Source organism: Mobula birostris, chromosome 4 (assembly GCF_030028105.1).
Source record: "Mobula birostris isolate sMobBir1 chromosome 4, sMobBir1.hap1, whole genome shotgun sequence".
NCBI classification, from domain to species: Eukaryota; Metazoa; Chordata; class Chondrichthyes; order Myliobatiformes; family Myliobatidae; genus Mobula; species Mobula birostris.
Window position 1 is genome coordinate 201,340,214 of NC_092373.1, and position 21,850 is coordinate 201,362,063.

At 44.7% G+C, this 21,850-nt stretch overlaps 1 protein-coding gene across 1 annotated transcript in view; it reads right to left on the reverse strand.

Annotated features, from left to right (window-relative positions):
* The window catches only part of LOC140196872 (semaphorin-4F-like), a 164,883-nt gene that overhangs the window by 73,274 nt on the left and 69,759 nt on the right, over window positions 1–21,850 (reverse strand). Inside the window, exons 2-3 of the mRNA XM_072256766.1 lie at window positions 8,876–9,033; window positions 43–99 (exon numbers count right to left, since the gene is read on the reverse strand). Coding sequence (XP_072112867.1) covers window positions 43–99; window positions 8,876–9,033 — 215 coding nt within the window. The remainder of the gene's footprint in view (window positions 1–42; window positions 100–8,875; window positions 9,034–21,850) is intronic.

The window sequence follows — 21,850 nt, forward strand, 5'->3', positions numbered from 1 at the left end:
ACAAAAGTTAGAAGGCAAATGAGAAAAATATTCGAAACAAACCTTTTTGCCTTTTCGTAAGCAGGAATGATGTTCCTTCTCTGTGACTTTCCAGTCGATCTGTAAAACAAATAAATCCAATGAAGTCCATTTCTGATGTTTTTGCTGCTGCTGGTGCAAAGTGAGGGGAGGGGCTTCGGGGTTTCAATGCTTCTATCATTCATTCTATGGAGTTCCTTATTTCTTGATCGTCTTTGAGGAGTAAGAATTTCAGGTTGTATACGGTATACACTCCCTGATATTAGAAGAACCTTTGAAACTTGGAAGGTATTTATTTCTCTCCAACTGAAGAGAGGTGGACTTTGCACATCTATACTCATGTCATTCTACAGATCAGCAGTAGACAGTATCCCCTCTGTGGACAGGAAGGGTCTACGGGTAGTCAAAACTGACTCCAGTCGACCCGCCATCAAGGACATACAGTATATACAGAAAGGTGCCGGAAAAGGGCCTGTAACATCAAGAATTCCACCTGCCCTGCTCATGGACTGTTTGTCCCACTCCCATCAGGGAGGAGGCTGGTAGCATCCACACCAGGATCACCAGACTCAAAAACAGTTAGTTTCCCCAAGCAGTGAGGCTGATCAACACCTCCACCCACTAACGCACCCCTCCATACCCCACATCACCACAAGTTTATCATTTGCTGTCGGAGTCACCTTATGTACAGACACTCCTGTGCCTAGCGTCACTCTATGGATATATAATCAATCTATGTATGCAAGCAAGCCATCTTGTGTATTTATAGTTATTGTGTGTTTTTTTATTGTTGTGTTTCTTTAGGCTGCATTGGATCTGGAGTAACAATTATTTTGTACTCCTTTACACTTGCGTACTGGAAATGACATTAAACAATTTTGAATCTTGAATTTTAATTTAATTTTTGTTTAATAATTTGTTGGCACTGACATCCAAACTCAAGGATTTGTCTAAGTATTCTTCTTAATGCTGTACCACGTGACCACCAGACAGCAAGCCGATTCAACATTACATCCTTGCTTTTATATTTGTGCCCTTGAAATTAATGCTAACATTGCATTTCCTCATCACAGACTCAACCTGCAAATTAAAGGATTCCCAAGTTTTGTGCCTCAGTTTTTTTTGTATTTTCGTTCCATGTAGAAAATAGTCAACCCTTTCATTTCTTCTACCAAAGTGCATGACTATACACTTCCCAACACTGTATGCCATCTGCCATTTCTTTGCCCATTCTCCTACTCTGTCCAAGTCCTTCTGTAGCCTCTCTACCTCCTCAAAACTACCTGCCTCTACCTATCTTCATATCATCTGCAAACTTTGCAACAAAGGCATCAATTCTGTCATCCAAATTACTAACAGATAGCATAAAAAGAATCGGTCCCAACACAGACCCCTGTGGAACGCCACTAGCCACCAGCAGCCAACCAGAAGAGGCTCCCTTTATTCCCACCCTTTGCTTTCCTGCCAATCAGCCACTGTTTTATCCATGCTGGAATCTTTTCTGTAATACCACGGGCTCGTAGCTTGTTCAGTAGCCCTTGTGCGGCACCTCGTCAAAGGTTGTTGGAAAATCCAAATACACAACTGAATCTCCTTTGTCTTTCCTGCTTGTTATTTCTTCAAAGAATTCCAACAGATCTGTCAGGCAAGATTTACTGTTGTTATTGATTTACTGTTACTGTTTACAAGATTTACAAAGTCTACTGATAAAAGATTTACTGTTACTGTCGCCTTGTTGTCAGCTGGAACCAGTCTGGCCATTCTCCTCTGACCTCTCCCATTAACAAGGCTGCTCAGTGGATGTTTTGGTGTGTATGGCACTATTCTCTAAACTCTAGAGACTGTTGTGTGTGAAAATCCCAGGAGATCGACAGTTTGTCAGATACTCAAACCACCCCATCTGGCACCAACAATCATTCCACAGTCAAAGTCACTTAGACCACATTTCTTCCCCATTCTGATGCTAGGTCTGAACAACAACTGAACCTCTTTTATGCATACATGCTTTTATGCCTTGAGCTACTGCCACATGATTGGCTGATTAGATATTTACATTAACGAGGTGTGTAGGTGTTCCTAATAAAGTGGCCACTGAGTGTGGACAGATTAAGTGAGCAGCAAAGATCCAGCAAGTAAAATAAAATGCAGCCTGAAGGGTCCTGAAGGGTCCGTTTCCCTGCTACAAACTCTGTTTAAAATGTGAAATTATCCATTTCAACATGAAAATATAAAAGCATATCTTCAAACGGTGAAAGACTGAAGAACTGTAAGATGCAGAAACACCTGGACATCCTACAGTGCCACTCACAAAAAGCTGGTGTGAAGATAGTACAATTAGAAATGCTAAGCGAATGTTGTCAGTTACTCAGGGAGGAATTAAATACAAATATAAGGAGGTTCTGCTTTGGGTACAGAGGGCATTGAGCATTTGGAACACTCTGTACAGTTCTGGTCTTACTTAAGGAAGGTGCTGATACTCTGCAAGGAGCTCAGAGAAGCTTTATTAGACTAACAGTAGGTGAATCGAGTATGATGTTCTCCAACGGAGTTTTCTATTGGATGGTCCTCAGGTGGCAGTGGAGGCCGATCCAGGATCCCTATATCCGGGGTGTTCGTGTGGATTCCCCTAATGGAGAACGCCTGCGCATGACTGTGTTTAACCTGCACGGGCAGACACCACGCCGTCCATGACAGATCGGCGTCAGGGTCCAGTGGTACAGTGGTATGGATTGCAAGGCGACTGATGCAGCCTTCCTCCACCTCCACTGCCATTATGGCAGGCCATCATCTTCCGCCAGCTCCACTGTGGAGGATACAGTTGGATCGCTCTTTGTCTGGAGCCTCCCCTTTGACCTTACTGCCCACCAGGAGCGAGACCCCAGTCAGCGTCCATCACGGGACCTCAGGAATTCACAAGTCTCCCAACCATGACAAGGTGACAAGGATGAGAAGACTGGGAAAGGGCAGATTGACTTAGTATATAGAATTGGATAGACCATACCATAACTAACGAAATTTAGAAGTGTGAGAGGGCATCTGATTGAAGCAGACAGAGATTCTGAGCAATCTTCATTAAGTTAGACAAGGAAAGGAAGCTTCCTTCTGTGAGAAAATCTGGAACTAGAGACCACTGTTTAAACTTATTAGATTGCCCACTTAGACAGATGAGATGATGTTACTTTCACCTAAAGGGTTGAGGGTGTTTGCAACTCTCTTTAACAAATGGTGGTGGAGAATCTGAATATTTTTAAGGCAGAGATGGACAAGTTTCAGCAAGTCAAGAGGGGGGTGTGGCAGTGGGAATAATAAGTTACTTTAAGTAGGCAGGAACATGAAATTGAAGTTAGTAAAATATGATTTTATTTAGTGGTCTAGCAAGTTTGAGGGGCCAAATGGCCTACTCTTCAAGTTTATTGTCATTCAACCATACACACGTATATCACCAAACGAAACAAGTTGGGTCTTTATTCTTTAGAACATAGAAGGTTGAGGGGGGACTTGATAGAGGTATTTAAAATTATAAGGGGGATAGATAGAGTTGACGTGGATAGGCTTTTTCCATTGAGAGTAGGGGAGATTCAAACAAGAGGACATGAGTTGAGGGTTAAAGGGCAAAAGTTTAGGGGTAACATGAGGGGGAACTTCTTTACTCAGAGAGTGGTAGCTGTGTGGAACGAGCTTCCAGCAGAAGTGGTTGAGGCAGGTTCGATGTTATTGTTTAAAGTTAAATTGGATAGATATATGGACAGGAAAGGAATGGAGGGTTATGGGCTGAGTGCAGATCGGTGGGACTAGGTGAGAGTAAGAGTTCGGCACGGACTAGAAGGGCCGAGATGGCCTGATTCTGTGCTGTAATTGTTATATGGTTATATATGGAAACAACGCTCCTCTGGACTAAGGTACACAACAGAGTACATATATCTCACACATATAACATAATAAGTAATATTACCACAAAGAAATGTACCTTACTATTTGTTAATTTATAATGCAGGTTATAAAGTAAACAGTATATCATTACTGGTGCTTCATCCATGATGAGACCTGGGTAGCGTCAGGGAGTTCAGTAGTCTCACGGTCTGGGGAAAGAAGCTGTTTCCAATTCTGACAGTTCTTGTCCTAATGCTACGGTACCTCCTGCCTGATGGTGGGCGGTCAATGATATTGCGGGATGGATGGGAGAGATCATTGATGACATTAATGGCCCTTCATACACAGTATTCCTGATAAATATCTTGAATAGGTATCCTGATAAATATCTTCTGTTCCTAATTTGTTCATATATAGCAAATTCACTCCAGCGTAACAGCTGTAGTCAGTTTCACGTCCTTACTAAAACAGATGTGATACATTTTCTTTAAAGACAGCTTGTACCTCATCAATATACCTACAGGTGTCCAAAGTCCTCAGTGAGCCTGCAGACACTCAGTGAGTCCTCAGAGAGTCTCAGACACTCAAACGAGTCCTCAGTGAGTCCGCAAACACTCAGACAGTGAGTCTTCAGCGCTGTGAATCCGCAGACACTCAGCCAGTGAGTGCTCAGTGAGTCTCAGACACTCAGTGAGTCCTCAGTGAGTCTCAGGCACTCAGACAGTGAGTCTGCAGTGAAGTTTGTCAAAGTTTTAGATGTCATGCTGAATCTTCGGAAAACTCGTCAAGAAGTAGAGGCGCTGCCGTGCTTCCTTTGTAATTGTACTTACATGATGGGTCCAGAACAGATCCTCTAAAACAGTAACTCCAGGAATCTAAAGTTGTTAACCTTCTCCACCTCTGATCCGCTGACAAAGACTGGCTCACAGACGTCTGGTTTCCCTCTCCTAAAGTCTACAATCAGTTCCTTGGTCTTGCTGGCATTGAGTAAGAGGTCGTTACTTGCTATAGTCATACAGATAGTAAAGAGAAAGTAATCTAAAACACATGGGACGTGCACGGCAGAGCACCAAAAGTGAGCCCATAACTGCAGAGCCCGTTCAATGCTGATGCGGGTGGAACCTGTGCAGAAGCCCAGTGGCTGCAGGGCAACAGTAGTCCTGAATCTTGTGGCATGGGACCCAAGACTCCTGCACTTTCCTCCCGCCGGGAGCAGCGAAAAGGGACCAGTTAAATGCAGGCAGGCAGTGCTGAACACGAGTTCATTCCTCTGCTCTCGTCCTCAACCATTTTACGCCTGCTCAACATTTTAATCAGTGCGGAGTAATGGAGCTGACCACAGGTTCACGTTCCGCCATCAGGAACAACCCCAACGACAGCCGTGGCTGCACTCTCCACTCTCATCCACGCCGACTCCCCCAGGAGATTGCAGAAGCACCAGATCATTCGGTCTGCTCAAAGGCACATTCTTAGAAGGGAAATTGCAGGCTGCAATCAAACGCAGTTCAGAGAAAGAAGAATATTTAGAGGAAGAAAACTATCTGGTAGTTTAGTAGATTGTCTGCAAGATGTTGCCGTTGGTTGCAGCTTTCAAAAAAATAAGTACACATGAAAGTACAAATGCTAATGGTGAATTCATCATCTAGTTGGAGATGCAGGAAAGTCTGGCGAGTTTGATTTCCCTTACCACAAATATCCAACTTTAGGGGCGACAGGGTACTGTAGTGGTTAGCGCACTGCTTTACAGGGCTCAGTTCCTTCCAGTGTCTGTAACAAGTTTATACGTTCTCCCTGTGACCATGTGGTTTTCCTCCGGGTGCTCTGGTTTCTTCCCACAGTCCAAAGGCACCTGTTACTGTGCTGTATCGCTAAATTATAACACTGGGCAACAAAGATTTTGCTTCCTGAATAGTTTTGGGTGTACCTTACTGATTTTTGGCTGCTAATCATGAAAATCACCATGAAATTTCCCAATCATTCACCATTCCTTTTTGGAAAACCAATTTCCCCCGGGATTAATAAGGTATGACTATGACTAAATTGCTTATATTTGTTATTTCAATTTGTAATTCAAGTCAGAATAACTGACGCCAAGATTAAGGAAGGCTTTTTTTGTTGATCCACAAATCAAACAGGTTATCAATGATAGACAATTCAAAGAACTTCTCATGGGACCAGAGGAAAATCGCACAACATGCTTGAAGAATACAGAACCATGAAGTGCATCATGTCACTAAAGACTAATTTTCTATATTCCCATTCAGACTTCTTCCCTGTAAATCTTTGCGATGACAGTGACGAGCATGGTGAAAGGTTTCACCAGGACATTGCACTCATGGAGAAATGGTATCAGGGCAACTGGAATCCATCAATGTTGGCTGATTATTGTTGGACACTTAAGCAAGAAGCCTCAGGCACAAATGAAAATAATCAACAAAACATTTTTAGCTTAGTTAAACTATTGTAAAACATCAGCACTGTTATGCAATTAAATGCATTATATTCAATAAATGTTAATTTCTTATTTCTCCAAGTTCTTACGTGATACAGGTAGTCTGAAACTACATCTGCGTTCAGCTTCAAACAGTCTATGAGAAACAAAAATATTTCTGACGAAGCAATACTTTTGAAAAACACACACACACAAAACGCTGGAGGAACTCAGCAGGCCAGGCAGCATCTATGAAAAAGAGTACAGTCGACGTTTCAGACCGAGACTCTTGGGCAGGACTGGAGAAAAAAAGATGAGGAGTAGAGATAAAGGCTGGGGGGAGAGAAGGGAGAAACACAAGGTGATAGGAGAAACCGGGGGCGGGGGGGGGGGTAAAGTAGAGCTGTGAAGTAGATTGGTGAAAGAGATACTGTGCTGGGGAAGGGGGAATCTAACAGGAGAGGACAGAAGGACATAGAAGAAAAGGGGAAAGGAGCACCACAGGGAGGCAATGGGCAGGCAAAGAGATAAGGTGAGCGAGGGTAAAAGGGGACGGGGAATGGTGAAGGAGAAGGAGGGGCATTACCAGAAGTTCAAGAAATTGAAGTTCATGCCATCAGGTTAGAGGCTACTCAGATGGAATACAAGGTCTTGTTTCTCCAACCCGAGTGTGGCCTCATTGTGACAGTGGAGGATGGACATATCGGAATGGGAATGGGAAGTGAAATTAAAATGGGTGACCACTGAGTGATCCCACTTTTTCTGATGGTCGGAACTTAGGTGCTCAGCGAAGCGGTCTCCCAATCTACTTCGGGTCTCACCAAAATACAGGAGGCTGCACCGGGAGCACCAGACACAGTATATGATCCCAACAGACTCACAGGTAAAGAGCCACCTCACCTGGGAGGACCGTTTTGGACCCTGAATGGTAGTGAGGGAGGAGGCGTGGGGGCGGGTATAGCACTTATTCCACTTGCAAGGATAGCATTAGGAGGGGAAGGTTCAGTGGGGAGGGACAACTGGACAAGGGAGTCGTGTAGGGAGCGATCCCAGCGGAAAGCAGAAAGTGAGGGGGGGTGGGTAGTAGAGAAAGGTGGGCTTGGTGGAGGATCCTGTTGGAGATGGCAAAAGTTGCGAAGAATTATGCGCTGGACACAGCGGCTGGTGGGGTGGTAGGTGAGGACAAGAGGAATCCTATCCCTGCTAGGGTGACGGGAACACACAAAATGCTGGAGAAGGAGATGCGGCTTTCTGAAACAAACGTGCTGTCCAGTATAATTGATATAAATGAATAGGCTTCAGTCCATAAATACAGGATCATCAGTCGAAAACTCCAGGCTCGTTGTTTTAACTTCATTCTTAATGAAGTGTCCAAAAACCTTTAAATGTGTAGTTACTTTCTCTGTAAAAGCACACAATGTGTTGCTGTTCTGATCCACATTTCCCTTTTCCTTTACTTAAAGTGGCCATTGGATTACTTGGGTGACGGGGTGGAGATACGTCTCTACCAAAGGAGGTGTAAAGTGCTCCTTCCCTGCACTGGCCTGCAGGTCACCCTCGGGCAAGATGTAGCACCTCGCTTAAACCGCACGCCCCCCACCCGATCAGGGTCATGTGAAGCCATGGGAGCAGGTGGTGGATGGTCGTACGAGCAGCTGGAACAGATCACCAGTCCTGGTTATGCGACCACTGACACCAGGCAGACAATTTCTGAAGAGTATTGATAATGGCTGGGGTCACCCGTCTTGTAAAGACTCTGCCCAGAAGAAGGCAATTGCAAACCACTTCTGTAGAAACATTTGCAAAGAACAATTATGGCTATGGAAAGTCCATGATCATCTACGTATTTAAGAGCAACTATAAGACTATAAGATCTTAAGACCATAAGATAAAGGAGCAGAATTAGGCTATTTGGCCCATCGAGTCTGCTCCACCATTTCATCATTGCTGATTCATTTCCTTCTCAGCCACAACCTCCTGACCTCTTCCCGTGTCCCTTCATGCCCAAACTAATCACGAATCTATGAACCCTGCCTTTAATATACCCAATGACTCAGCCTCCACAGCCACGTATGACAAAGAATTTCACAGATTTACCACTCTCTGGCTAAAGAAATTCCTCCTCATCTCCATTCTAAAAGGACACCCCTCTAATTTGAGGTAGTGTCCTCTGGTCTTAGATTCCCCCACAATGGTAAACATCCTGTCCATATAAGCCACATCTCACATCTCACTCTCTAATCCAGTCCCTCCCCATCTCCCATGCAGAGCTAACCACACCATGCAGTTTGGATTCACGAGATTCAAATAATTTGACCCCCTTAAGTGAATGCAATCATTAATTTTAAACACAAGAGATTCTGCAGATGCTGGAAATCCAGAGCAACACATACCCACTGGAGGAACTCTGCAGGTCAGGCAAAATCTATAAAAGGAATAAAGAGTCGACATTTCATGCTGATACCCTTTGTCAGGACACTACAAAAACTATGCTACAAAGAGATTTTTTAAACCACACAAGAAAACGTCTCGCAGCTATGCTTGTGGTGAAATTACCGTAAATAGGTCCTGGTCCACAGAAGTCAAATTGAGCACATAGATCGTATTATTTGCTCCCACATAAAAGCGGTTATGTGGTTCATCAACCAAAAAGCTGCTAAAAGTTTTATCACTGTCCTTCAGAAAGCTTCGCATTGACGTCAGTTGTTGAAGCTCTGAAAACAAAAGAAACACATTGAAATGTTAAAATATGATCTTTTTATTAACTATTTATTTATGTATTGAGATACAGCATGGAACAGGCCCTTCGAGTCGCACCGCCCAGCCACCACTGAGTTAACCCTCGCCTAATCATGGGACAATTTACAATGACCAACCAACCTACCAACTGGTGCGTCTTTGGACTGTGGGAGGAAACCGGAGCACGCGGCTGAAACCCACGCAGTCACGGCGAGAACGTACAAACTCCTTACAGTTGGTGGTGGGAACGACATCATTCTGGTATAAAAAAAAAGGCCTGAAGCTTCAGGCTTAGATAAAATGCAAATCTGTATCCTATAACAATTTAAACCATGGTAGAGCCCCCCAGTCTGCTGCAATGCAGTTTCTGGACAACTTTCATACAGTACTGTTGTGATCTGATGGAGTGAGTGTCGGTGAATGGGTGGTCAAAATACTTTCAATTTAGGATAGAAGAGAGCTCGTTGGCAGTGGAGCCCACAGCGCTGATTTTTTTCCCAGTAACAAATATCCTGGACTTTTTGTTAAGTACATTCACACTCAGTGGCCACTTTATTAGGTACACCTGTCCACCTGTTCGTTGATGTAAATATCCAATCAGCCAATCACGTGGCAGCAACTCAATACAAAGAAAAGCATGCAGACATGGTCAAGAGGTTCAGTTGTTATTCTGACCAAACATCAGAATGGGTTAGGAAAGTGGTCAAAGTGATGTTGACCATGGAATGATTGTTGGTGCCAGTCAGGGCAGTTTGAGTATCTCAGAAACAACTGATCTCCTGGCACAGTCTCTGTCACAGGGGTTCCCAGCCTTTTTTATGCCATGGACCTCCATCGTTCACCAAGGGGTCCGGGACCCCAGGTTGATAACTTGTGCTCTAGAGTTTACAGAGAACGGTGCGATAAACAAAAGCCATCCAGTGACTGACAGTTGTGCGGGGGGAAATGTCAAGTTAATGAGAGAGGTCAGAGGAGAACGCCCAGTTTGGTTCAAGCTGACAGGAAGGTGACAGTAACTCAAATAACCACACATTACAACAGTGGTGTGCAGAAGAGCACCTCTGAATGCACAACACACCGAAGCTTGAAGTGGACGGGCTACAACAGCAGAAGACCACGAACATGCACTCAGCAGCCACTTTATTCGGTAAAGGAGGTGCCCACTAAAGTGCAGTCTCAGTGCATTTCATTGATTGTGGCTATTAGTTACAAAATTGGCATTCAGTACCTGTTCCAAATTGTTCTTGAAATCAAGCGGGTTCAGAGGCCAGTTGCAAGTCATCACGAAAGGCCAGTTAGTGTAGACAAGGAGTTTTACAGAAAGAGCCAATGGGCTGTTTTTGGTTCCTTTGGAGCAGAGTGTTCTATGATTCTATTGGTCGGGGTGCAGGTTGATGGGACGAGGCAGATGAACGGTTTAGCACAGGCTAGACGGGCTGAAGGGCCCGTTTCTAAGCTACAGTGCTCTATGATTCTCTGACTCTAAGTTGAGGCAGGAAACCCAATAGAAGCGTCCAATATAATGAGGGGTACAGATGAGGAAGACGGCATAAGTTTCCCCTATAGCGGATGTGTGTGAAACCAGAGGGCAGAGGTTTAAGGTTAAAGGAGATCCAAGGAACATTCTCATTGCCCCACACAGGGGACAGTTACAGTTTAGAAAGAATTGTGGGAGAGAGTGTTGGAGCTCAAGACCTTCATAACATTGAACAAGGATCTAAACAAGTATAAGACCATAAGACAGAGGAACAGAAGTAGGACATTTGGCCCATCGAGTCTGCTCTGCTATTTATCATGACTGATTTACTGTACCTCTCAACTTCAGTCTCCCGACTTCTCCCTCTAACCTTTTACACCCTGATTAATCAAGAACCTATCAACATCCACCTTATATATACCCAATGACTTAGCCTGCACAGTCTTCTCTGGCAATGAATTCCACAGATTCACCACCCTCTGGCTAAACAAGCTATTCCTTATCTCTGTTCCAAGTGGACATTCCTCTATTCTAAGGCTGCGACCTCTGGTTCTGGACTCCCCCACTATAGGAAACAACCTCTCCACATCCACTCTATTTAGGCCTTTCAATATTCAATGAGATCTACCCTCATTCTTTTAAACTCCAGTGAGTACAAGCCCAGAGACATCAAATGCTCCTCATAAGCTAACCCTTTCATTTGTAACAAGTACTTCACCCTATTGAAGTGTCCTGGCCTGAAACATTAACTCTTTACTCATTTCACCTGCTGAGTTCCTCCAGCATTTTGTGTGTGCTGCTCTGGATGTCCAACACCCTGCAGAATCTCCTGTGCTTCAGTATTTAACTCCAGTATGGACGGTCCCAAGCCTAGCTGTGAAAGGAGCAGTGCTGGATATGGGGCTAGCAACCCCATCCCATGAAATTTACAGAAACGGCAACAGAAGCTCCTGAGGCTTTACTCCTGGGAGAGGAGGGATCTTCGATGGGCTATACCTGGGGACAGCATGAAGGACTGGCCCAGGCTGGGGCACTCTGTCGAGCTGCTGGCAAAGGCCTATGCCCCAGTGGGGGTGACGGGCCTAAGTAAGCAAATACTTGAACTACCTAGGCTGCAGACCAGGTACCAGCAGGTAGGATTAATATGGACAAGTAGACAGAACAGTACCACACAGGAACAGGCCCTTCGGCTCACAATGCTGTACCGAACCAATTAAATTAGTAATCTAAACTAATCCCTCTGCCTACACAATATCCATATCCTTCCATTTCCCTCACATTCCTGTGCCTATCAAACTTACTGCCCGTTATGCCACTGGTGTTTCGGGCAGCAACAAAGGTCCTCCATTTCTGTCCGTCCACACCGTCGCACACAGATATAGAAGGATTCCTCATTGCTGTTTCTGTGACAATTGTTTCTGACCAGTCAAGGTTGTTAGCCCTGAGCTGAACCTCCAAACCTGGGAGGACCAGTGTCCTCTACCCTTTGACCTGTCTGGCATGGGTGACCCTACCAAGAGTCAAAGCATAGAGCGCCGACTCTGGCCAAATTATCTCTTTGGATCATCGAGACATGCAAGCCTCCAAACCCAATGACAAGGTTGTGATCTGCTTGGAGGACATGCCCATCTAAAAGTCTCTACAAAGTCGCTAATGTATCTGCCTTTACCGCCATCCTGGGCAGCACATTCCAGGCACTCTCCACTCTCTGAGGACTAGAAGATTGGCATGGACAGAGTGGACAGGAAGACATAAAGAATTATTCATGATGTTTTCTTTTATCCATTTTGATTAGCGAAACAGACCTTTAAGCAATCCAGAAATGCAAGTTTATAATTTCAGAATATTTTGTATGTGTCTTCACAGAACGCGGGATCACAGAGGGAAAAAGTAAACCACAAGCAATTATAAAAATAGAGACTAGAGTAGAGCCTAGCAATTTCGAGAAGGACTGGAATATAAAAGCAAGGATTTAATGCTGAGGCTTCTGAGGCATCGGTCAGTCCGCACTTGGAGAATCGTCAGCCATCTTGAACCTCTTATGTAAGAAAATGTATGCCGGGCCGGCTGGTGGCGCAGTGACATCAGCGCCGGACCTGGGAGCGGAGGTTCCCGGGTTCGAAACCAGTCGGGTCCGCTCCCGAGTACGCTTTCCATCCGTGCCGGGTTGAGTGTTGAGATCGCAATTCGACCTCGTAAGATAAAAAGGGAAAATACTGCGAAAATGTCTGTGTGAGGAGCGGCGCGCCACACAGTCTCTCTCTCTCTCGCTCCGCGCTTTGTAAAAGCCATGAAAAAGACATCGTCACGGACACGCAGATGCACACGCACAGATTCGCACGCACGCAGGCACACGCCAGAAAAAAAGAAAAGGAAATGTGTGCCACAGTAGTGTTAATGCGACACTACCACAGCCCTGTAAGGAGCCTCTGTATGTTCTCCCCATGACATGCGTGTGTTTTCCCCAGTTGCTCCGGTTTCTTCCCACAGTCCGAAGGGTGGGTTGACTAGTCATTGTAAATTGTCCCGTGATTAGGTTAGGGTTAAATCTGGGTTTTCGGGGGCTGCTGTATGGTGTGGCTCAGCGGGCCGCGAGCTATCTCTGAATAAGTAAAAGTAAAAGATACGTTGACCTTGGAGAGGGTTCGGAGGATGTTCACGAGAATGACTGTGGGAATGAAAGTGTTAACATATGAGGAGCATTTGATGGCTCCAGGCTGTGGAGATCAAATCATTGAGTATACTTAAAGCAGTGGCTGATCAGTCAGGGCATCAAAGGTTTTGGGTGAACGCAGGAGAATGGGGTTGAGAGGAAAATGAATCGGCCATGATGAAATGGCAGAGCAGACTCGATGGGCCGAATGGCTTGTGTCTCAAATTTTAGTAGCTTTAGAACTGCTAGTTCTGATGACTGAAACGTTTAATTTTCTCGTATAAAATGCTGCTTTTCTATTTCTAGACTTCCTAAGGTGACCATGAACTGTTATTTGCAGTGCACACGTTTCCCAACACAAGCCCAAGTACGAATGGTCAGCTTTCAATGAAGCAGTCTCTCTCATTGGCTGAAGAGTTGCAAACAAACAGTACTTGATTATGTTACAAAGATCTATAATTCTGATTCAGATTCACATTTATTTATCATATCAACACAGAAACACACAGCAAAATGTGTCATTTCTGTTAACAACCAACACACACAAGTGTCACCACACATTCTGGTGCCAACATTACATGCCCACAATGCTCAGCAGAACAACAGCAGCAAACCAAGACCCGTTGCTCCCTCCCTCACTCCCACCCACCCACTCACAGACATACGCAGTCCTCTCACTCCCAGGACAGGTTGTCTTCGGCCTCCAGTCTCCAATGGACTTGAGGATTCTCAGGCACTGGGCCCCGTCTTTCCGAGCAAACTCGCAAAGATTCGCAGTCTTGGGGCTCTAGCCAGCAGCCCTTGACCAGACGTCCAAATGTCCTTCAATCTGGACCTCCGATCAGCCTTCAAGCTTCAATCCAGCCCGCCAATCATCCTCAGGCTTTAATCTGGACTCCAACCATTCTTCAGGCATCAATCTGGACCACCGATAATCATTTGGTTCTCCTTCCTTCAGCCTTCAGGCTTCAATCCGAACTAGCAGTCGTCCTTCGGACTTCAATTGAACCCTCTGATTGGCCTTCGGGCTTCAATCTGGACCCTCCGATCTGCTATCAGGCTTCAATCTGGACCTCCAATCAACCACTGGACTACTGGAAGGGCCAGTGATGAAACTTGCCTTACAATTGCACTGTGAATATTATTTACAAAGCCCTGTGGCTGAAATTAAACCTTCAACAACCATTACCACCTTCCTTGTGCAAGATGTGAATCTAGGTAATATATCCATTTACGGCAACTATATTGGGACTCATTGGCACCCTGAACATCCATTCCCTTCACAAGTGGGCCACTGAAACAATGCATTCCAGTTATTCTTTAAGGATGACATGAGAGCCCTTTGCAAACCTGCAGGCCAACAAGGAGGGCAATAACTTTATGGAATTGCCATTTCCTTCCAATTCCTCTCCAGTACAAAGCCCTGATGTGGAGAACCTGGACGGGCTGAGTTGGTTTTCTCTGGAGTAGAGGAGGCTGTGAGGCAACTTGACAGAGGTATACAAAACTGTGAAGGGAACAGATGAACAGATAGTAAAAATCTCATGCTAGGGGTGTCAAAGACGAGAGGCAAAGGTCATAGAGTCATAGAAACGTACGGCACAGAAACAGGCCCTTTGGCCCATCTAGTCCATGCCGAACCATTTAAACTGTTCAGTCCCATCACCCTGCACTGGGACCATAGCCCTCCATACCCACCACCATCCATGTATCTACCCAAACTTCACTTAAACGTTGAAATCGAACTCGCATACACACTCTCCACACTCTGACAACCCTCCGAGTGAAGAAGTTTCCCCTAATGTTCCCCTTAAACTTCTCACCTTTCACCCTTCAATCTATCTCTTGGCCATATCTGCCATGGTCTTATTGAATGGTGGAACAAACTCTATGGCCTACTCTTGCTCCTATTTCTTATGTTATTAACCCATGACCTCTGGTCATTTACAAAGAACCATGCAAAAAAAACCAGAAAAACATCAAGTGAAGGGGAGCTCTGTGGGTGAAAACGCCTTGTTAATGAGAGGGGACAGAGGAGAACGGCCAGACTGGTTCAAACTGACAGGAAGGCGACAGTAGCTCAAATAACCACACGATACGACAGTGTTGTGCAAAAGAGCATCTCTGAACACACAACACATTGAACCTTGAGGTGGACGGGCTACTGCAGCAGAAGACCATGAACAAAAGGTACCTATAAAGCGGGCACTGGTGCAATAGGAGCACATAAAAGGGATTAGTGTAGAGAACTGTAACAGATTGAATACACATGCCTGGCTGAGGAGCATTTTCCTGTGCTATTTGACTATCACCCCAGTGCACTGACATTTTTGAAGTTGCAAGTTTGAATCAAAATTTGCTGAAGACAGAAACACAAAAAAAAAATAATTACAGACATTGAAAACCTGAAACAAAAATAGTATGTGCAAGATATAATCAGCAGGTCTGGCAGTCGAATGTAACCTCAAAGAACAGCATCTCATCTACTGTACAGACCCACTGCAATCCACAGATCCATGTTCAATTTAACAATTTCACAGATAGCCCAAGCTTTTATAACTATTTCACAAGTGGTCAGATCAGATGCAAAGTTTTCCACCCGTAACATTGACTCAATCTTTCCCTCACCACAGAGGCTGCGTGACCTGCAGGGTACTTTCATCACGCCTTCCACACCCCTACCCCCTCCATATTCCCGACATCTGCTTTATTCCACATTTAATTGTTCTAAACATTCTGCGTTTTCTATGTTTAGCCTTCACACAACTACCCCTAATCTTCAATCCACAAAGAGGCTTCAAAAGCATCATGCCATCTTAACAACATTGGTGTTCTCCCCCCAACACCACCCCCCCAATCAGAAACAGCCCCTTTGTCTTCTCCAACCCCATTTCTAAGTACAATTTAAACCACACCAGCATCAAAATCAGGTTTATTATCACTGGCAGAAGGGGTGGAATTTGTTGTTTTGTGGCAGCAGTACACTGCAATACACAATATATATTATAAATAACAATAAGAAAAATGTATCTATAGTGGATTCCGGAGTTAATTGCAACATATCAAGACCAGTACATTTTGGCCCAGTTTAGCGGCTGCCGCAAATAGCCGAAGTTTCATGGAAATTGTTAAAAGGTACAAAAAAAGACAAACTATCATTTAAATAAGTAACAAATTACATATTTAAATGAAACACAGACCAAATTAGAACACTACCAATATTACTACAGTACTATAGAACTGTGTATTAGTTCCTAATATTTATCGATGGAGGAATTCACCCAGTGCCTGTCGCCGTGTTCTTTTGATTGACTGTAAATGAACAAAATCAGTGCAAACACCTCGGGCAGATAATGGACTGCCTTCGTTGCCTTGCTGCGCAGTCAAAATAAAATGATCAAAACTCACTGCTTTTTGAATCGGCGTTCATCAGCCCAAATGGATAACAAACCATAAATACATGCAGCCGTTGCTATTTAAAAAGCTGAATACTGAAGCTTTGGGCCTGCTTCGGGCTGCTCCAGGGATTTGGGTTGAAGGACTCAATTTAGTTCAGAATGCTGTAGTTGTTTATCACTTCTATTTTTATACCTGATTTGTTTTGTGTTTTTTATTTCCTCCTTCTCTGTGGGTACTGGGGCGGGGGGGGGGTGGTCTTATTTTTTCTAATTGGGTTCTTTTTGATTCCTTGCTTGTGACTGCCTGTTAAGCAAACAAATCTCAAGATCGTATAATTTATACATTCTTTGATAATAAATACGCTTTGAATCTAGCGTGTTTGTCTGATGCTAGTTAGAAACTGTTCAGCAACACCCCCTGCCCCAATTAAGCGGCCCACTGTCCCAAATAAATGAAAGGAACCCCAGCTATTTTCTTCACTAGTTTTTGTTCTTTAAAAGTTGCCCCAATTAAGTGGCTTCCTTGATTAATCATGGATATAATATAGAAAATAATCTGTGCAAAAATAGTGAGGTAGTGTACATGGGGTCATTGTCTGTTCAAAGATCTGATGGCAGAGGGGAAGAAGCTGTTCCTGAAACGTCGAGTGTGTGTCTTCAGGCTTCTATACCTCCTCCCTGATGGCAGCAATGAGAAGAGGGCATCTCCAGGGTGTTGGGGGTCCTTAATGATGGATTTGCCTTTTTGAGGCATCGCCTTTTGAAGGTGTCCTGGATTCTGGGGAGGCCAGTGCCCGTGATGGAGCTGACTGAGTTTGCAACTTCCGGCAGCTTTTACTGACCCTGTGCAGTGGTTCCTCCATACCAGACCAGTAAGAATGCTCTCCACAGTGCATCTGTAGAAATTTATGACTGACTTTGGTAACATGCCAAATCTCCTGAAGCTCTGAAATACAGCCACTGGCAAGTTTTCTTGGTAATTGCATCAAGACGTTAGGCCCAGGATCGGTCCTTAGAGACGCTGACACCCAGGAACTTGGAACTGGTCACCCTCTCCGCTGCTGTGCATTCCCTCGAGTGCCCCCTCCTCTCCACAATTAATTGTGGAGGCCCAACCAGAGGCAGGAGCAAACCACAGCGATGAGGTTTCTCGCAGGTCGGCAATGCTTGTTCAAAAGAACTTTGCGGGTTTCGCACATTCTGGAGGCCCAATCAGCGGGAGCAGAGCACAGCGATTTTAATAAAAGTACAGATGGGCCATTGTTGGGAGTAGGATAGTGCTGAGGGTAGGAGGGTCAGGCTTCGACTCAAAGGAAGCTTAGGCTCAGAAGAGGCATTGGCTCTGGGTGAGTTTCTGTTCAAGTTCCCTGTTTTTCTCTCTCTCTTACTGTACCTCGTGTAGGAAATGGCTGCTGTGTGTTCTTCATGCCGGATGCTGGTATCCTGGGAGACCCAGAGTATCCCAGGGAACTACATCTACATAAAATGCATCCAGCTGCAGCTCCCTGAAGACCGCGTTAGGGATCTACCGCAGCAACCGGATGACCTTCGACTTATACGGGAGAGTGAGGAGATAATCGATCAGAGTTACAGGGAAGTGGTCACCCCGAAGCTGCAGGAGATGAGTAGCTGGGTGACCGTCAGGAGAAATAGGAATGTATATAGGCAGTTAGCGCAGAGCACCCCTGTCGCCATTCCCCTCAATAATAAGTATATGTTTTGGATACTGTTGTGAGGGATGACCTCCCAGGGGAGTGCCACGGAACCTAGGTGTAATGCCCTGGTACCAGGGGGTTGCACAGGTTACTGGCACTGAGCATGGGTCCGTGGTGCAGAAGGGAAAGAGAGAGAAGAGGGGAGCAGTAGTGATAGGGGACTCCAGGAGATTCTGTGGATGTGAACGGGACACCCATATGGTATGTTGCCTCTCAGGTGCCAGGGTCAGGAACACCTTGGATCGTGTGCACAGCATTTTGGAGGGAGAGGTGGAGCAGCCAGATGTCTTGGTATATATTGGTACCAATGACATGAAAAGAAATGAGGTCCTGAAGAGAGAATCTAGAGAGCTAGGTAGAAAGCTGAGAAGCAGAACCTCCAGGTTAGTGATGCAACACACACCAAATGCTGGTGGAACGCAGCAGGCCAGCCCGAAACGTCGACTGTACAGTACTTCTCCCTATAGATGCTGCCTGGCCTGCTGCGTTCCTCCAGCATTTTGTGTGCGTTGCTTGAATTTCCAGCATCTGCAGATCTTCTCATGTCCAGGTTAGTGATTTCTGGATTGCTGCCTGTGCCACGCACCAGTGAGGTTGGAACAGGACGACTTGGCAGATACAAACGTAAATATGTGGCTGAGAAGCTGGTGCAAGGGGCAAGGTTTCAGGTTCTTGGATCATTGGGATCTCTTTCGAGGGGAGATATGACCTGTTCAAAAGTGACGGGTTGCACCTGAACCCGAGGGGGACCAATATTCTCGTGGGCAGGTTTGTTAGAGCTGTTAGGGAGGGTTTAAACTAATTTATCAGGGGTTGAGAACCAGTGTGAAGATGGATGGTGAAAAAAAAAAGCAAAGATAGCGTGCAGACTAACTGTCAGGAAGGGCAGGCAGATGATAGGACACAATGGTGGCCAGCAAGGTGAGTATCAGAGCCATAGGGATGCAGAATCAAAAAAGGTAGCAAATACAGCACTCAATCAGTTATATCTCAAAACAGAGTATAAGAAATAAGGTGGATGATATTGTTACATGATTACAGTTTGTCAAGTATGATGTGGCCATCACTAAATCATATCTGAAGGATGGTTGTAGTTGGGATCTGAATGTTCAAGGTTACACGTTGTATTGGAGGGACAGGAAGATAGGTAGAGAGGGTGGCTTGACTCTGCTGGCAAAGAATGGCAACAAATCAGTAGAAAGATGTGCTACAGGATCGGAAGATGTTGAATCCTTGTTGGTTGAGTTAAGAAAATGCAAGGTAAAGGACCCTGGTGGCAGTTATATACAGGCCTCCCCAACAGTAGCTAAGATGTGGACCACAAATTACAACAGGAAGTAGAAAAAGCATGTCAAAAGGGCAATGTTATGATGGTCAAGGGAAATTTTAACATGCAGGTCAATTGGGAAAATCAAGTGGGTAATGGATCTCAAGAGAGTGAGTTTGTTGAATGCCTACGAGATAGCTTTTCAGAGCCTACCAGGGGATCAGCTATACAGGATTGGGTGTTATGTAATGAACCAGAGGCGATTAGGGAGCTTAAAGTAAAGGGACCCTTAGAAGACAGTGATCACAATATGACTGAGTTCAACTTAAAATTTGATAGGGAGAAAGTAAAGTAGCAGTATTTCAATGGAGTAAAGGAAATTACAGTAGTATGAGAGAGGAGTTGGCCAAAGTTAATTGGAAGGAGCTCCTGGCAGGGATGTCAGCAAAGCAGCAATGGCGTGTGTTTCAAAAACAAAGAAATACTCAAATGGCAAAATAGTACAACTGTGGCTGACAAGGGAAGTCAAAGCTAATATAAAAACAAAAGAGAGGACATACAACAAAGTGAAAATTAGCGAGAAGATAGAGGGTTGGGAAACTTTTAAAAATCTATAGGAGATTCTAAAAACCAATAGGAGAGAGTTCAAAGGAGGTTCACAAGGATGATCCGGCAATGAAAGGATCATCATACGAGGAACGTTTGATAGCTCTGTGTCTGTACTTGCTGGAATTCAGAAAGATGCGTGGGGGGGGGGGGGGGGAGAAATCTTATTGAAACCTTTCGAATATTGAAAGGCTTAGACAGAGTAGATGTAGAAAGGATGCTTCCCATGGTGGGAGAGTCATCTAGGAGAAGAGGGCACAGCCTCAGGAAAGAGGAGCGTCCATTTAAAACAGAGATGCGGAGAAATTTCTTTAGTCAAAGGGTGGTGAGTTTGGGGAATTTATTACCAAAGGCAGCTGTGGAGGCCAGGTCATTGGGTGTTTTTAAGGCAAAGTTTGATAGGTTCTGATTGGACACGGCATCAAAGGTTACAGGGAGAAGGCAGGGGAGTGGTGCTGAGGAGGGGATAAAAGGATCAGCCATGATTGAATTGCAGAGCAGACAAATGGCCTAATTCTGCTCCTATGTCTTTGTAATTCCTTGCTCTTACTGACGTTGAGCAGTTCTTGGAATGGGCTTCTGAGATGTTGGAGCATGCACTTGGGGAATAACGGACCTCACATGGAGCTGAACTTTGTAGGACACATATTAAGCAAATAAAATCCCCACAGCCCTCAAGATCTGACCTGGTGTAGATGATGCAGCATTGTTTTTCTGTGTTCCAGTTTTGATAAAGGGTCAACTCTGCTACTTTTTCAATGCTGCATCATCTGCTCTTTATCTCCATCACCTGTTTGGAGTTAGGAGTTTGAGGAGATTTGGTATGTCACTAAAAACAATCACAAATTTCTACAGATGTACGATGGACAGCAGTCAAACCTCTGACTCACAATGTCTCTGCTAGCCACCACATGCTAATCCAAACTAATCCCATATGGCTTCATGTGGTCTTTCACCCTCCATTCCTTGTTTTTTTGTTTTTGTGCGTTTTTATCCTGATGAAGTGTCTCAGCCCAAAACGACAACTCAGCCAGTCGGATGTTTACTCATTTCCATAGATGCTGCCCAACCTTCTGAGTTCCTCCAGCATTTTGAGTGGTGCTCTGGATTACCAACATCTGCAGAACCTCTTACGTTTATTTTTCTCTCTTAAATATTGCTATAATAAAAGAAAGATGCAGCAGAAAGACCCAAATTGTTTTTCTTTTGCTTTCAAGTGAATAGCACCATTCCTCAGGGAACAACTTGGCTTTTTTTTTGCACCTATGTTAAAGAATTGGCTGGCAAGCCCACGGTTTCTAAATTTGCAGACTTGGAAGTATTGTGACATGCAGGAATTGTAGCTCGATGGCAGAAGGGCATTGCTGAATGGCACAGCAGGTACACACGTTACCTCACTGCTCATCCCCATTCTGTTTGTGCAAAACGCAGAGACCATCTGGGCTTCTTTCAAATACTCAGTGCCCTCCCATATCCCAAGGCCAGTGCAGGGCCCAGGCAAATTCCTACAGTGAATATACTTTATAATTTACTGTCGCCAAACAATTGATATTAGAACGTACAATCATCACAGCGATATTTGATTCTGCGCTCCCACTCCCTGGATTACAAATCGATAGTAAATATTAAAAATTTAAATTATAAATCATAAATAGAAAATAGAAAAATGGAAAGTA